The sequence below is a fragment of the Giraffa tippelskirchi genome, chromosome 5 (assembly GCF_054371585.1).
Source record: "Giraffa tippelskirchi isolate mGirTip1 chromosome 5, T2T-mGirTip1v1.2.pri, whole genome shotgun sequence".
Lineage (NCBI taxonomy): Eukaryota > Metazoa > Chordata > Mammalia > Artiodactyla > Giraffidae > Giraffa > Giraffa tippelskirchi.
The window spans coordinates 9,693,789-9,710,823 of NC_137279.1; the positions used below are offsets into that span (position 1 = coordinate 9,693,789).

The 17,035-nt window shown below is 50.8% G+C and overlaps 1 protein-coding gene across 2 annotated transcripts; it reads left to right on the top strand.

Annotated features, from left to right (window-relative positions):
* Positions 1–3,725: 3,725 nt before the first annotated feature.
* Positions 3,726–16,690, top strand: ATF3 (activating transcription factor 3). Of its 2 annotated transcripts, none has more exons than XM_081489791.1 (4): positions 3,726–3,915; positions 10,204–10,447; positions 13,777–13,884; positions 15,232–16,690. In XM_081489791.1, the coding sequence occupies exons 2-4, from the start codon at positions 10,208–10,210 to the stop codon at positions 15,427–15,429; spliced, it is 546 nt and encodes a 181-aa protein (XP_081345917.1). In that variant the 5' UTR covers positions 3,726–3,915; positions 10,204–10,207; the 3' UTR covers positions 15,430–16,690. The 2 variants fall into 2 exon arrangements, with proteins under 2 accessions (XP_081345917.1, XP_081345918.1); XM_081489792.1 differs by lacking the exons at positions 3,726–3,915; positions 15,232–16,690 and adding an exon at positions 14,710–14,757 and having other exon boundaries at positions 10,208–10,246; positions 10,334–10,451; positions 13,781–13,884.
* Positions 16,691–17,035: the final 345 nt, after the last annotated feature.

The following is a 17,035-nucleotide window of genomic DNA, read 5'->3' on the forward strand; positions in this document are numbered from 1 at the left end:
TTAGATGCCATTATGAGGGCCATTTTTCAGCTGAGGAAACTTAGGCAGAGAGTGAAATGACTTATCCAAGACGACACAGCTGAAGACGTGTCACAAGATGATGGGCTGAATCCCGAATCAAAGCGCCACCTGCCACATTTCAGAGCCCACGATATGATGCCTCCTCGTGTTTCCTGAGGGAGAAGACTCTTGTATTAGTAATTTTCCATGCAAATCCACTTGATAAAAAGTGTGGGTTTTGGAAAGCAGAAGAGAGAAGAACGGAACTCCCTTCTGGAGGTGCAGAAGTGGGCTGAGCCGGGAGGAGAGGGCTCCGAGTGCTCTTTCCCTGGCGTTTCACTTGGCTCTCTAGAGCTGTGAGCAGATATAATCTGGAGGTTTGAAGAAGAATAATGGAGGGTGGGGGAAGGAGTGGGAAGGGACTATTCCCTGGACCAAAGAAATGGCTAAAACCTTTAAATATCCCTTGAACTTCCCCCCCCCCCCTCTTTTGGCTCCCTGCAAATGTTTTGATGTTTAGATTCGGTTGCCACAGTGGGCTGTTTTTAGCTGCCTAGTCCATCCCCTCCCCTTTTAACTTTTTCCCCTTCCTTTTGCACTTGTCCCAACATGAAGTTTCCAATTCTTATCTCACTCAGCAAAACATACTGGGGCTGGTTCTGAATGTGGATTCCCCAGGCGTGTTCTCCAGCGTAAAACCTCAGCAGTATTCAAGTCTCTGCTTAACCCTCTTTCATTGAGGATTAACCCCTGAAATAACTCTGACCAGGCTTCCTTCTCAGGGAGGGGACAGGCATTCTTTGCCTTGTGCAGAGAAGCCCTGTGGTCTGGGAATCCTCTCCTGCCCCTCCCCTAGATGATACACGGGTTGGGGTTCAAAGTCACGGTAAACTGAGGACGCACAGAACTCAGGTATTGATCACCCCACCGGGGCACACACCCTGAGGCTGTCCCCTTCCGCGGCTCTTTCCCCAGTGTCTCTCTCCAACCAGGCAGGTTTCACAGTCCTCCTGGGGGCTGGGGGCAGGGAGGCACGCAGCAGTCGTTTTTGTTTTCCTTGGATAAGAGCTTCATTCACAAGGGGTTGGACTGACTTCTCTGTCAAGATTGTTATCGCTTTTCGAGTTTCCGTGGGAGGGCGACGCTCAGACTTCTGCGAACAGCTGACAGCGTTTCTACCCAGGTGTGACTTGGGTATTCAGAACCACGAATTATTAGAATGAAGCAGGTTTAGCGAGAGAAGCGGGAGGTACCATGGTAATAAAAATAAACCGACCAGGAGTTGTGGACTTCTCTGGCTTAATTACCCTTCTGTGGTATTGTGTTGCTGAGGCTGGTCTGGCTGTTTACCTACGCTCCAAGCTGCATTTCCTCTTAACGACAGGACATAAACCTCCACAAATCTGGCTCGGGTGTATTAATGGATTCCTAGTTTAAAATGTAAACTGGTTAAGGAGTTCTGTAGACATTTCACAAAGGGGGAAAAAAAGTGGTGCTGGGGGACGGGGGGAGCGGGTAGATTTCACGTGTTCTCCCCCATCTCCTTGTTTCGCTTTATAAGGGTGGCGTTTACTCGAGGGCAGTGGACGGGCAGCTAGAAAAGGTATGTAGAGACGCTCAAATGACTCTCATAAATTTGCAAACGCCCTTCCTCCTGCTCTCGCGGTGTTCTACGGGTTGTGAGTACACGCCCGGGGTTTACCTGGCCGTCCCGTGTCTACCTGCCGGTGCGTAGGCAGGAGGGCGGGGTGTGGGGGGTGGAGGTGGGGCCGGGAAGTCCGTTACCAGGGTGAAAAGTAAAGCAAAAACAACGGCCCCAAGCTTCCCGCGCGACTTCGCTGGAAATTCGCTGAGGTCCTAGGCGGCATCCCCTAGGACCCTGCGTAGGACCTCCAGGCTACCCGACCGGCCAGGCGTGGGGGTGGGCTGGGGGTGGGGGGCGACTTCCAAGGCCGCTCTCCGCGGGGTCCTGGGCCCCGAAGCTTGGGGGGCGGGTGTGTGTCCCGATGAGGCTCGGGTTCTGGGGAGAGGAATCAGGGTGCTGGGGACTCAGCTTTACCTATATCTCTGAAGGTATCTATCCCAGGCTGCTGGGCAATCGGAGAGGCTGGGGAGACGGGCCGAGCCCCCTAGGGTGCGGGACTCTGGGTGTGTAAGGGAGGGAGACAGACACAGAGAGGCCCTTCCATCACGGCTGTTAACAGCCGAGTGGGGCGGGGCTGTGGGAGAGATCTGGGCTCCCAGAGCCTTCTAGTTCCTACCCCAAATTGCCACACTAGGACCCTGGACCGTCCCTCTCTCCCTAAAGGCAGGTGGAAGCAAGTACCCCTAAACCCCACGGGCGCGCGGGTCTCCCTCTCCCGCAGGTGCCAAACAGAACTGGCCACATTCGCGTCCACCCACATTCGTCCATGAGCAGTTGAGAAGGTCTCTGGTCCTAGACAGCTGGGGTCGGGGAATCAGAACTGGAAACTCGATTTTAAGATTCAGATCCAGTTCTGATGAAGACTCGGCTCCAGTCTGGGCCGCGAGATCCCGCCCTTCCAGCCCCCCGACTTTAGGGAGAAAAGGATTTCTGTTGCGGAGCCTAATTCTCGATGCGGTTAATGCGTCTCCAGCCCGGGCGGTCAGGTCCCGCTCTGGGCGCAGGAAAACATCCGAATACCGAAGATGTATTTTCCAGCAACATTGCGAGAAAGCCGGGCGACCCCCGCCCGGCCCGGCCCGCGGAGACCAAAGCACCTTCTCTTAACTTTTCCTCCTAGTCTCTAGGCTTCAACCTTACTTTTATCTCTTCTCTGAGTTGACTCTGATTTTTCCAGGTCGCTCATCTTTTCATGGGCTTGTTCGTTTCACTGTCAATTTCAAACGCTTTGCGGCTGTTAAAAAAAAATTCTCTCCCTGCCGCTCGCCCTAGCCTCAGCGTCGGGTTCCCAAGCCGCCGGGAGGCGGTTCCGCGTGTGCGCCCATGTGGGGTGTGCGCGAGCCCCGGGCGTGGGCGCACCGTGCCCGCAGATCGCTGACAAGTCTTCTCACGGTCCCGGCCGCAGGGGTCACCCCCGGCGGGTAACGGTGCGGATTCACCGTAGGATGACTCCGAGCTCTTCTCCCACACCGGGGAAATGACACAGCTCTTCGCACCCCGTCCCCTACTTGAAAAGGAGGCTTTTGACGGGGAAGCGGAAGGCGGGGGTGTACTTTCCCGAAGCTCCAGAAAATGACCACGCATTTTAGAGAAAGGTCGTTTCTAGCTCCCCAGTCTCACCTAGTCTGGGCAGCGTCCAGGACCCACCTCTCCAACCTCACTCGCCCCCCACCCCCTCAACCTCCCCAGCCTAGCGGAGGGAGAGATGCCAGCGCGGTGGAGTCATGCCGCTGGCTTGGGCACCATTGGCTCATGCCTGGAGTACGCACATCTGGCGGCCAGCCCGGGCGGCTCCGGTCCTGATATGGAGCGAGAGGGCGGGCGGGTGCGTGCGTCCCAGAACTCGCCGCTGCCGGCTCCTCCCCGAGCTTGCATCACCGATCCCCCTTCTCCCCTCCTCCTCTTTGGCCCCTCCCCCCGCCCGGCTCTCCCCTCCCGCCCTCTGGCCCAGCCTAGTTCTGCTGGTTCCCCGGGGAAGCTATTAATAGCATTACGTCAGCCTGGGATTGGTAACCCAGAGTATACGGGCGCGCCGCCAGCCCGAGTGCGATAAAAGGGGTGATGCAACGCGCTGCCAGCCACAGTCGCACGCAGGGCGCGCACTGCACAGCGTTCACCCCGCGCCGCCGCCCCAGCGGACCCGCCAGCCCGCGCGCCGGTCGTGAGCCCCCGTGTGCTCGCCGGCCGACCCCGCAGCCAGCCAGCCAGCCCGACCCCACCCCGACCCTGCCCGCCCTCCGGACCCTGGCCGCCCCGAGTGGATACAGGAGGTGAGCGCGGCGAGGGTGGCTTGCTTTGATTATCTTTGCACCCCTCTAGTAACCAGTCCCCGACCCCCGCGCCCACCCCCCCCGGCACTTGCCCGGCAGCCTCCAGCTTCGAAAGAACTCTGGCTGAATCTCTCTCCCAGCCACCGCTGCTCCTCCGCGCTTTAGAAACTTTCTCGCAAAGAACTTTCTCTTTTGACTTGGGGCGCGAAATGTTCCTGGCAAGTGAGAGGTCGTCCGCTGGCGTCGGAGCACAGCTCCTCGCCGCTCTCGCGTTTACTTACTCCCCAGGGGCGATCGAGGGGCTCTCAGATCGGTGGGTGCCCAGAGTGGCCGAGCCAGTCGGGCTCGCCAGCCGGCTCCATCCCTGGCTCGATGCGCGGGCACTTGCTACTCCCGAGCCCAGCTTTCCCGAGACGCGCGGAGGCCGGGGCTCGCGGAGCGGCTGCCCCAGGGGCGGAACGGAATGAATGGGGAAGGAATGGGCTAGCCGGGGTCGCGGGCGCGGCCGCTGGAGGTCGCCCTGCCCACCCCCGAGCACGGGGCCGCGGGGCGGCAGGACCGCGCCGGTAGCCGGCGGCGAAAGTTAGTTGGGATAAGTTTTAAGAAGCGGCGCGCGCTCCTGTCGCTGCCCTGGGGCAGAAGACGGAGAGGGCACCGGGTACAGGCGCCGGAGACGTCTCGTCCCAAGTTTCTCACACGCTTTTCTCTTGTACCTGTGACTCCAGCTCTGGGCTCTTCCTCTGGCGGCTCGCGGATTTCTCTGCTTGTCATCCGGAGAGACCCACCGGGGGGTGGGGGGTGCGGTGCTGGGAGAGGGAAGCGAGAGTGCGAGGCCAGTTGAGATCTTTGAGGGACGGGATCTGATCCAGGGGGCCGGGACCCTGAAATTGCACTGCCCTTAGTGGCTTGGAGCCTCGGCATCCCCAGCTGGGAGGTGTGGACATATAGAGGCTCCTGGCCGCTCTGCCTGTTTGCGAGCGCAAGGTGCTGGTTGGACCAGATAGCCATTATGGTCCTTTCTGGACAAAGGTTTTCAGATTCTGCTGCTGCTGCTGCTAAGTCGCTTCAGTCGTGTCCGACTCTGTGCGACCCCAGAGACGGCAGCTCACCAGTCTAGAGTGGTGTTAACTGAAAGAAAAGCGACCTAGGAGGGGACTTGAATCAGGGGGCTTGTATGTCGCTGGCCAGCCTCTGAGGCAGTGAGGGGAAAGGGACTTATGTACGGGGCATCTCTTCCCTTCCCAAGGTGCTTTCCATTGGATGGTTCTCTTTCTCTACTCCCCCCACGCCATTTTCATCTCATCAAATTACTTCCTTTCCTCCTAAAAGTTTTCTTTTCCCTAATTTAATTAGCAAATCACATACGCTTTCTTTCCTATAAAGGAGTTGCTCACCCCTTAATAGAGCCAGGAAAAAACAACAACTGGGCACTAGAAAATGTGGGTGTTCTCTGAATGCATCTATTTCAGTGTGGGTGACAGTCACATCTGTTTGGGGGCCTCCCTCTCTTTCAGTTTAAATGAAGGAGAAATTGGTATGACTGTCCCCTTGTTTTACAGTTCCCGTTTGTTGTAGAATAACGCTGCAACAGGTGAGCTGTTGCTGTAAGGATTATCTGAATGAAGACCTGGGTGGGTTGCAGTTGTTACTATCTGAATGGTTTCAGAGACAGCACTGCAGGAAGCACTCCAGGCACACAGTGTAAATAAAATACAGCACCCAGCACCTGTGGCAGCTGTTGGAGCCTCTGGATCCTTCCTGTCTTAACCCCACCACTCTCTCTTTCCCTCTTGGTCTTTTCTCTCCATTATTCTCTTTTTTCCCCCATACTCCTTCCCTGTCTTAATTCTGTCAAAGCCTCCTCTCTCGTGGGCACAGGCTCCTCGGACTGTTGACCTTTCATCTACCTGGCCATTGGCTCTGTTCTCTGTTTGCCTTCTTAGTTGATCCTCACGATGTGATGGAGCAAAATGAACAGCAGGTGTATGGTCAACAGCTTGACCTGGGCCAGGCCACTCACCAGCTTTATGGTGACCTTGAGCAAGTCACTTTACCTTTCTGGACCCCATTTTACTCAGTTGCAAAATGAAGATCTGACCTAAATGACACTAGTTTTGGGTGTTCTATCCCATTGTACAGAGCTCATGATTTCTTCCTTTTTCAGGTGGGCTAGGCAGGGGACAGGGTCAGTGGTTCCAAATGTTACTCTGCCTGGGGAGGAGGAAGTACGCAGCCAGGACACCACAGAAACCAGAAATGGCTTCATGTGTGAGAGCTGGCTATTTCTCAAGTACTTAAGACCAGTGGAGACAAGCTGGTGCCAGCAAAGAGTGGGGTGGAATTGATCTGATGTGTCAAGAGCCCAGAGGTCAGTCAGAGTGCAAAAGAAGCTGTGACTGAGTTGAGTTTCTTGAGAACTCCAGTTAATTTCTGATTAATAGGACCTAATTTCATTAACAGAAACATTATGAGCCCCCACCCCTACCCCCCTGAAATGGGGGAAAGTGAATCACAGTAATAATGGCTTCCTAGGATGTGTGTAAATCCACCTTCACATTTGATCTTCCTGACAGCCCTATGAAGGGACTGGGGCAGGCAATACTGGTCTCTCTTTACAGACAAGGTGACTGAGATCCAGGAGACAGGTATATCACTGAGAGCTCAGCGTGCGAGTGGTAGTAGGTAGGCCTGCAAGCATCATTTCTGTCCTGATGCCTAGTCTTCCACCTACAAATGGGGTGTCTATGTACCCACTTCCAGTGGGCTAGGAGAAAGACCAAGATAGGAAGTTAGTGAAAGAACTGGCTCCTACTATGTTTTACGAGTAGTGCTTAGTGGAAAAAAAGATGAAAATTAAAAGTGAAAATTCAGTGTAGTAGCAGCTACTAGGAAATAAAATCTGGGAGCTGAATTTCCAGTTAGACATAGATGAGTAAAGTTTCACTTTCTTGAAAATGATGAAACTACTGATGATATGACACGATTTCTGACTAGAGATAATGATGCAGAAGCCAAATGCAGGTTCTTTGTAACAAGTCTGGACAATTTTAAGATCAATATAGAAAGTCAGCTCAGAAAATCCTCTAAAATGTTTTTCTCCAAAGGGAGATATACAGAGGTCTCAACTTTCTGAAAAAACTGAAGCTTTACCTTCATTTTTCTTCTCAGGGACACAGCCTGAGTCTAGGCTTATCACATTTTTAAGAGAATGAGGCAACAAATAACTAGAAAGTATCTCAGTTCAGGTCAGTTGCTCAGTTGTGTCCGACTCTTTGTGACCCCATGGACTGCAGCATGCCAGGCTTCCCTGTCCACACCAACTCCTGGAGTTTACTCAAACTCATGTTGGTGATGTCATCCAACCATCTCATCCTCTGTCGCCCCCTTCTCCCCTCACCTTCAATCTTTCCCAGCATCAGGGCCACCCAAGACGGATGGGTCATGGTGGAGAGTTCTGACAAAATGTGGTCCACTGGAGAAGGGAATGGCAAACCATGTCAATATTCTTGCCTTGAGAACCCCATGAACAGTATGAAAAGGCAAAAAGATAGGATACTGAAAGAAAGTATCTCAAGAAACGGACTATTAGCCAAGTGCAGGAAAAGCCCAAATCTCTACAGATACCATTGCTTTACTTTCTGAAAAGCTTTTAAACATTTTCACAACCAGTTTGCATCTTCAAGTAAGCCCACCCAATGCTTTTCATAAAAACACTGCATACTTCAGTATGCATTCTTCAGTTTCTTTCATCAGGAGTGCTGACTTTACACTAAGAAGGGGGAAAAAAAATCCCAAACAGCAGACGCCAAGCCCTGAAAGCTCATTAATAAACCTGGGAAGTGAAATGGAACTACACTCAACTGCAGTGGAATTCAAACTGCCTGAGTAGAAGCGAGCTGTGCCGTCCTCCAAACAAAGGCCAGCCCAGTGGTAGCTCTGAATTCCATTCCTGAACTATTGGGTTTTTAATAAAGTTGGAAAGATAGGGAAAACACAAATGCCTGGGAGGATCTTAAGTCTTTCTGGCTTTGGAAAGCTGGCTTCTCAGAGTTTAGTACCTGCCAGAAAAGTCTCCCAACATCCTAAGATTATGGGATTAAATTGATAGAAGAACATCAGTTCTGATTCATGACATGGCTTTGGGGAGAGAATTAGTCAATTCATACATTTCCTGGGTTTCTTTGAATAGTCAACAATGGTGGTGTTTGTTGACCTGGAATTCTTTCCTCCATCAGTGGATCCTGGGTCCACTGGGGGATGTAGAGGTCAGGGTGTTCTATTCATTAAGTGTTTGAGATCAGAGAGAGTGACCAGCCACCCATTTACCTGGACCCCCTCAGAGCCAGCCCTGGACTAGAAAGATCCCTGGGAGGCCCGGTAATAACATATTTCCTAGTTGCATTATGTTTTTCCAGGGCATATTCAGGTATTCTTTCGTCAACGCCTTGCCCAATTCTCTGGGAAAATAGGGTGATTGTTACTAGCCTTCTTTCTCACAGAGGAGAGTGAAGGCTCTGGGAGGTATAATGATGACAGAGGAGGAAATGGGCCTCTAGTCTTGACGTTCTGACCCCAGTCTAGGAATTTTGTGGATAAAAAAATGCCCTAACACATACTCCCTGAATGCAGGGGCAGCCTGAGTGTGCACCCAGGCAGAGAAAGCTCAGGAATTCATCTCAGTTCAAGCTTTCCATAGCTCTTTGCTTCATCTCCTCCTCCACCTCTTCAGTTCCAGGGCCCTCACCCTCTCCCCACACCTGCTCCCAACCCCCAAGAAAACTGCTCTGGCTTTGTGTTTGCTTTTGCAACATAGAGAATCATATTCTATATTCTGTCAAGTGGGGGCATGGGTTCTGGAGTCAGACTTTATTCTAAATCCTGATACTGCCTCCTACTAACTCTGTGACTTTGGACAAATTATTTAGCTGGCCTAAATGGTAGTCACCTCGTCCCTACAGTGGGACTGGAACCTAAGTGGATTCTCATGCAGATGAAGTGAGATAGCACACGTAAGGTTTCTGGTGTGAAGGAGGCACTGGTGAAATGTTAGCAGCTTGCCAGAGGGCTTCTCATCTGGGGAGATGTGGCCAATGACCGCAGCTTCCCACACGGAGAGGGGGACTCCCAGGGGACCGCCCATCCTGACAGTTCCCACATTCATGGCCCCTGAAAAAGTGACTGCCGGGATGAGGGGCTTGGCCACTCCTGGAGGGAGTATATGGCAGGGAGAGATTTACGGAAGGCTGTTCCAAACCGGAACCAGGGAACCATCATTATTTCTGCCCCCCCCCGCACCCTTTCCCTTGGGGTTCCCTGGGCTGTAGAATGATATCGATGGAGCCTCAGAGGCCATTTGATTTGACCGCCTCTCACCCATTTCACGTATCCAGTTGGATGGTCTCCAGCGGTCAGCAGGCATTGGGAGCAGCCAGAGTCAGGGTCAGGCTCTGGAAAGATCCACAGCAGGTGCGGCAGGAGCTCCCACACGACTGTCTGATGGAGGCTGAGCTCAGATCTCAGACCCCTCCCTAAGGCCAGATCCAGTCCCAGCCCCCTGGGCCCCCAGCCTCAGCCCCTCCAACCATCACAGGGCTGAACACGTCCGCAAAAAAAGTCCACATTCTGTGCACCTCACTTTCCTTTACTCTGAGGGCTTTTGCTTCACCAACATTAACCTTGAGGGATGACCTGAATTCCCACGCCCCAGTCCCTCTTAAACTGCTACTGTGACTGTCCTCACTCTCACTGACTCAGATCCGACTTCCCAAGGGAGAGGCTTCAAAGATTTCCTAAACTCAAGGGTCCCCGCTCCTTGCTTTTATTTACTACTCACAGATAGATTCTACTTGATTTCAGATACCCTTTGAGTTTCTTTTTGAAAGAGACTGCAGATGGGGTTACATAAGAGTCTTTCTGATTGTTTTTTTTTTTTTTTTAATGCTCTTCCTCTTTCAGGACTGTTTGAGGCTACATTTGCATATATGTACACCAGCCAACACTAATAGCTCCTGTGAATTCAGAGTAGCCTGAAATGGCACCCCTTATAAACGTCAACCAGGCATTTTATCCACATCACTGAGCTGCGAATTTTAAGAACCTGTTTTACTTAAGACAGGATGGCATGAAATGAACACAAAGCAGAAGCCTGAGGGCTAATGGGACCTTCCTCTGGAGGTGGGGAGGTGGGACTTGGGTATTGGAGGTTGCAGGTATGGGAGTGAGGGTGGGGGGACTTGATCCCAAGCTCCCAGATCCCTGAAGTAGTTTGGGTTTCCATGTGTCTTTCAGCAAAATGATGCTTCAACACCCAGGCCAGGTCTCTGCCTCGGAAGTCAGTGCCTCTGCCATCGTCCCCTGCCTGTCCCCTCCTGGGTCACTGGTGTTTGAGGATTTTGCTAACCTGACACCCTTTGTCAAGGAAGAGCTGAGGTTCGCCATCCAGAACAAGCACCTCTGCCACCGGATGTCCTCGGCCCTGGACTCGGTCACCGTCAGCGGCAGGCCCCTCGAGATGTCAGTCACCAAAGCCGAGGTGGGTTCTCCCAGGGATGCCCGTTCTTTCTGTACTTGTTGCACAGCTCGCCTGAGCCAGGCTTGGTGTAAGCAGGGGGCCTCGGTTGGATACTGGGTTCGGAGTTTAGAGGAGAGTCAGGGTTAGAGGTAGTATTGGAAGCCATCAGAGTGTGGAGGGTATGGAAAACCATGAATCTATATGAAATCACCATCTGTGCCCAGTTGTTCTGAAGAAGCAGAGAGTGCAGTGATGGTTTCCAACACCACAAGAACCCAGGTGGCCATACTGTGGAGCAAGGACCAGCCAGCCATGCTCACCGCCTTGGTACAGGTTCTGACTAAAGTTCACTTCTGTCTCGACACCTGTGCGGTTCTCCACTTGGCAACCTTTTATAAAACACCTGGGGTAATAGGCGTGCTGAGAAGTTTGGGAGGTGGTTGCTGGCGATGCTGGGGGAGCTCTCAAGGACTTCAGAGCTGAGGTCTCTGCTGTTCTGTTGGCCTTGCCCTCCTGGATGCAAGATGGGAGTGTTTCTGGCTCACTTATCTGGCGTGATCACTGCCTTCAGGCAAGAGGTAATGGACCTAGCCAGAAAAGAACTGAGTTTAAAGAGACGTTGGGGGGAATCTTTTATGATTTTAAAAAGGGAGGTGGAGGGGGTAATAATGTCTCCTTCATAAATTGATCCAAGGGGTTAAATAAAGATGGCATTTGTTAAGAGTCTAGCAGAGGGCCTGGCTGAGAGTTAGCATTCAGTGAATGGTAGGCAGGATGATGCTATATGATGCTGTATCCATAAGACATCATTAGGGGCATTGGCTGTACCCTAATTAACCTCAGAGGAGGTCACTGGTGCCCAGTTCAACACTGGACAGTGTAGGGTGAAACATGGGACCCTCAAGGAAAAAATTAAAAAAAAATTTATTCTAATTAAATATCTTGAGATAACAGAAGCGGCTATACTCCAACAAAAATTAATTAAAAAAAAATACCTGGAGATAACAAGATGCCATGGAAGTAGTGGGGCCCATGGAAGGAAGGAAAGCATTTCGGAAGGATATGTGGAAGGCTATCCTGAGGAAGAAGCAGGCCTCTTGCTTCATGGAAACACTCCTTAAAGCCACTCATCCACTCTGCTTCTGTGTTCATCCAGTGATCTTCTGATCTTCGAACAGTTTAACAAGTAGACTTTTCTATAGGGGAGAGGATGCACCTAATGGCCTAGTTGAGTGTTCTGGTCTCCTTGGTGGTGACTGTAAATCACAACCCTGTAGGCATCCTGTGTGTCTGGGCAGTGCGAGCCTCCTCCCCAGGTCCCGGTCCCCTCTGGGATGGCAGCTTGGGGTAACAAGGCAGCCGTGACCCAGAGAGGAGGTGGGACAGAGAGACACACGCCTGGGTTTACATCCCGTTTTGCAGCCTGCTAGTCTGGTCGCCATGAGCTGGTGACTCCTGGGCCTCCTTGAGCACAATACTCTCAGCCACTCTTTGCCTTACTTCCATGTCCATAAAGTCAGGGGATTGGGACTTGCCTGGTGGTCTAGTGGTTAGGAAGTCACCTGCCAATGCAGGTGACACGAGTTCGATCCCTGATCTGGGAGGATCCCATGTGCCGTGGAGCAACTAGACTCCAAAGCTGAGTGCCTGGAGCCCGTGCTCTGCAACAAGCAAGCCCACACACTGCAACAAACAGTAACCCCTGCTCGCTGCAACTAGAGAAAGCCCGCCTGCAGCAACAAAGACTCAGCACAGCCAAAAATAAACAAATTAATAAATAAATTCTTTTTAAAAAGTGAGGGGGTTGAACTAAATGGCCTTTAGAAAGGCGTTTCCACGTCTGACAGTGTGTGACTCTGAAGATTTGCTCCACTTTCCAGTACTTCCTCTTATGAGAAAACTTTGACTCCTCCTTCTACAAAAATATCTGTAGAGTTAGTTGCAAAGGAGATACTACAATTGCTGATTTCTTGATGAAGATATCTATGATGAAGTTACTGATGATAACTGAAGCTTCCATAGCACTGACCATAAGCTAAACCTTGTGCAGGGGGCTTTATTGACATTAATTTGACCCTCATCACAACCCTATGAGGTAGATAAGATGATTGATCCCATTTTACAAATGAGGAAACTGAAGCTCAGAAGAGCATAATAATTTGCACAAGGGCTCACACCAGATGGGTGGTGAAGCTGAGATTCAAAGGCAGTTTAGTCTAAACCCAGTGTCTGCCTGTGTGGTTCTAGGATCTAAGACATAAAGGATAGAAGTGCCTCTCATTGTGTTTCCCTCTTGGGCTTGGTTTCCCTATGTTCTGAAGCCTCCGTCTGAGCCTAAGCTAAGTCAGCATCATCTAACCCAGAGTCAGATATGAGGTGATCATGGTGGTCCAAGATCTCTTCCATTTGAGGTGGGGCTCCCATGCCCTTTCCAGCTGTCTGGAGCAGTGACAAGTGACATGGCAAGGCCTCACATTAGTGGCCTAAACCATCAGCCACTCTGCCCACTGTGAGTTCACTCCAGCTGGACTCTGGTCTCTGAGTCAGTCCAGCAACTGGACTTTGCTGATTCCCCGTCAGTCCTCAGACAAAGTCAGAGTGATCGTCCATGGACGACCAGATCCTAGAGCCGGACGGGATTTTCTTCTGCGAGGATCCCAGGGCTGACTCAGGGTGGGGCTCAGAGGGAGAGATCAATATCATCAATACTTGTTGGATGAGTCAATGGATGGTTCTAGTTCTCCACCCACAGGTGGCACTGAGCCATGGGCTGATGACGCCTCTTTGATTGAGGAATAGGCTTGGGTTCCTGTTTTCTAGGAGTTGCTTGGGCTTCCTCTGAATTTAGGAAGGAGGTGCTATGATGCTGCTGCAGGTGGCCATGGAGATGAATAGAATATGAATAAAAGAGGCAGGGGGAGTGGGTGGCGAGGCGATGCTCCTGAGGTCATTCTAGGGGAAAGGTCATACTTACTGAACAAAATCTGTTTCTTGTTCTAGTTGATTACAGTTATTACCAGTATTTATCACTTTGAGTATCAAACTCCTATTTTAAAATCCAAATAAATGCTTTTTAAAGGTAAATTTTAGTTTACTAGTATTGCCAATATAATTTTAACAGTTTTTTGATTTCTGTTATTCATTCTTAAGTGTGAGTGTGTGCATATGCATGCATGTGTGAGTATGTGCGCCTGTGTTAAGGTTTCATGCAAAAGTCTAGAGCTTTACTTCTTCTGGATTCTTCAGGGCTGCCCAGGTCTGTCAGTTTTAGCTGGAAATAAAAGACAGTGTATTTGAGGTGGGTTGAATTTCTGGCCTCCCTTTAAGCTTGTGCCTCTTGAATTTTACAGATAGCCCCTGAAGAAGATGAAAGGAAAAAGAGGCGACGGGAAAGAAATAAGATTGCAGCTGCCAAGTGCCGAAACAAGAAGAAGGAGAAGACAGAGTGCCTGCAGAAAGTGAGTGCCTGTTTGCCTTGCCCCTCCTGTTGCTCACACCTGGCCCCCTCCGACCTCACATGCCATGAGGAGGAGGAGTTTGAAAGACTCCACCCAAAAGTGCTTTCCCAGGGAGGACACTGTAGCTGGTGGCAGAAATGCCAGTTGCAGAACAAGGAAGTAGTAAAGCTGTTAGTAAGATAAATGTCTCTGGATGTATAAGATGCAGGTGTATGAATTAAAAACAACAAGATCATCTAATGCCCACACTCATCCTCAGCCAGTCCATACATGTCCAGAAGCTTCCAGGCTGTCAGATATGTCCATCCAGTTCAAGGGGCTTCGCTTGCCCATTTTCCTGAGAAAAGGAAGCTGCCAGCTTTCATTTGGCTCACTGTGAAAAGCCTTTAATTAACCTCCTCAAACAAGTTATTTTCTTGATCTGCAGGCAGAGGTTACACTTTCTTTGCCTTCTTATCTGCTTCTTAACTCTGCAGCCCTTCTCCTTGGTGCAGCCGATAGTCTGTGCTCCCAGCTGTGTTCAACAGGCTCCCCTTCCAGAAGGGAGAAACACCCATGGGAGGGGTGTCTCCAGGCAGGTGGAGCGGGGCCCTGGTGCAGTCTTTGTAGTGGCTATGTCCCCTTCCCCAAGTGAGGACAGGCCAGGGCAGAGTCTTCACTTGGGTTCCATAGGTCCCAGGTTCCACAGCTTGCATTGGGAGGGTCAATGAAAATTAAGACATTTTGTTTATTTCTATGGACATTCTTTCTGTGGAGATGAGCTTCTCAGTGAAATCAGAGACTTATACAAGACTATAAACACCATGAGTCTGGATTTCTTTCCAGCCCCCAAAGTCCTTTCAGGTCCAGATGACCTGCCTATGGGCTATTTGATTCTTACAAAGGAGGTCTCTGCTGTTGATTCCACTGCTGTTCCATTACTATTAGGGTCACAACCTGCCTCTACCTTGAGCGGAAACTCAAGGATATCTCTGAAGGAGCTCTAAGTTCAAAAGCTTCTCCAAGCTCTGGACTCTCTCAAACCTAACACTGCTCTCCCAGCTTTGTGGTGCTTCACAGCAGGGCACCAACGGCATTCCCCTGCAGGCCATTTCCTACTTGATGAGCCCCGATGTGTTCCAGCCATTGCCCCTGCCATCCAGGGGCCACCAGCAGGGGCCCTTCCTCATTGGACCTTGGTTCCCTTCCTTGTTTTTTTTGGCTGCACCAGGCAGCTTGTGGGACTTTTGTTCCCCAACCAGGGATCGAACCCGTGCCCCGGCAGTGGAAGCACAGAGTCCTAACCACTGGACCACCAGGGAAGTTCCCTTGGCTCCTCTCGTAATACCTCTGTTGCTTGTGCCCCAGGAGTCGGAGAAGCTGGAGAGTGTGAATGCTGAGCTGAAGGCGCAAATTGAGGAGCTCAAGAACGAGAAGCAGCATTTGATATACATGCTCAACCTGCACCGGCCCACGTGTATTGTCCGGGCTCAGAACGGGCGGACTCCAGAAGATGAGAGGAACCTTTTTATCCAACAGATAAAGGAGGGAACATTGCAGAGCTAAGCAGCCATGGTATGGGGCGACTGGGGAGTCCTCATCGAATCCTCCTTTTACATCCGAAACCCTGAAGCCATTGGAAATCTGACTTCCTATGCACCTCTTGAATCCCAGCAGCTAAGAACCATCAAGGTGGGAGTGCCCTCCGTGACTCAGCCAGGCCTTTCCACTCCACTCCAGAGTGGACTTTGGACCGGGGCAAGGGCATCTTTTGCCTCCACTCCAGCATTTAAGCCTTAACATCCCGGCCATCCTTGGATTCTCCAGATGACCCCCCAGTTAGGGTCCTGCCTCCCTCGCGTCTGGATTCTGCAAAATTCAGGACTCCCACCATTAGGATCCATACAGAAGTGTCTGTAACCTTGAGTGGGTGGGGTGGGGCCACCTCCTCCCGCTGCTGCTGCCACTGTCACTTGTAGGGGACATGGAGTGAGAATGGCATCTCGTGAAGTTGTGCAATGGCCAGGGTTGTGCTTTCTAGCAAATACGCTGTTCTGTGCAGGAATTGCTGTGTGCAAGGCGTTCGTTTCAAAACTAGGTGTTGTGCTCTACTGATGTTTGTGCCGCACGACACCGCTGTGACTTTTTCGTGACTTAGCTCAGACCTGGTTTCTGAGAGTTTGGGGGCTGTCGCCATGTGCAGTGTCTTGCTAAGTGTTCAGGTGGCCAGAAGGGCTTGCCAGCCCTGGGAGGAGAGAATTGTGCCGGGCAGCACTGAGTGCAGTTTTGTGCCAACAGAAAAGACCTTTTCCGCTTGGCTCTCAGGCATTAATGCGGGCCCTCTATTGCAAACTCAGTTATAAAGTCACAGGAAGAAAGCAGAAACAAGAGTCCAGCTTCCAAAGGCTTAGGAGTCTCTGCTCAGTGACTTAGGTCAGGAATTTTTTTCTAGGCCGAAAGAGCCAAAGAATATTCCACTTTTCCTGTTCTAGCAATTGAGAACCACATTCAGTGGACACGCATTTGAAGCCAGGTGATGCCTAGGCTTAGCATTATTAGATATTAATAGCATTGTTTCTGTCATGCAGATGTTTGTAGAAATCTGGCCCAGAGCATTTATAGCTGTGAGAAAGTCTACTCACACTGGCCAGGAGGTCTCTGGCTACTATCTGTTTAAATTCTGACGTTTCTGTGAAATCCTCAGAGTGTTTAATCCTACTCAGTAGTATCATTACAATTTTCTGTAAGAGAAAATATTACTTATTTATCCTAGTATTCTTAACTTGTCAATATAATAAATATTGGAACCAAGACTTGGTGAACTAAAGTGTGGTGCTGGTTTCTGTTCTTTTAAATCAGTTGCTCATTGAGCTCTAACCATTCTCCTTCCCTCCCCTTTGGAGACGGTGATGTAGGGGGTGATTTGAGCTTTGACTATGCTTCAAGTGTTCTTTGTTCTCTGGGGTGCCACTAGGTGGGCTTTTTGACTTTCAATCCTATTCCTCAATTTCTGGTCTCTAATGCTCAATCTCTCATTGACAAACACTAGGACACAGCAGCAAGTATATCCTTTAGACTTTTGGTATTAAGATAGAATTTTTATATAAAATCTGAATACCTGAACTACCTGTTTCTCTGAATATCAGTTCAGTTCAGTCGCTCAGTCGTGTCC

Bases quoted from the DNA above. Each gene is read 5' to 3' on its own strand.
- ATF3 (XM_081489791.1), top strand. From the start codon at position 10,208: ATGATGCTTCAACACCCAGGCCAGGTCTCTGCCTCGGAAGTCAGTGCC. The intron at 10,448-13,776 runs GTGGGTTCTCCC...TGAATTTTACAG, and splicing joins TGTCAGTCACCAAAGCCGAG to ATAGCCCCTGAAGAAGATGA. The intron at 13,885-15,231 runs GTGAGTGCCTGT...CTTGTGCCCCAG, and splicing joins AGACAGAGTGCCTGCAGAAA to GAGTCGGAGAAGCTGGAGAG.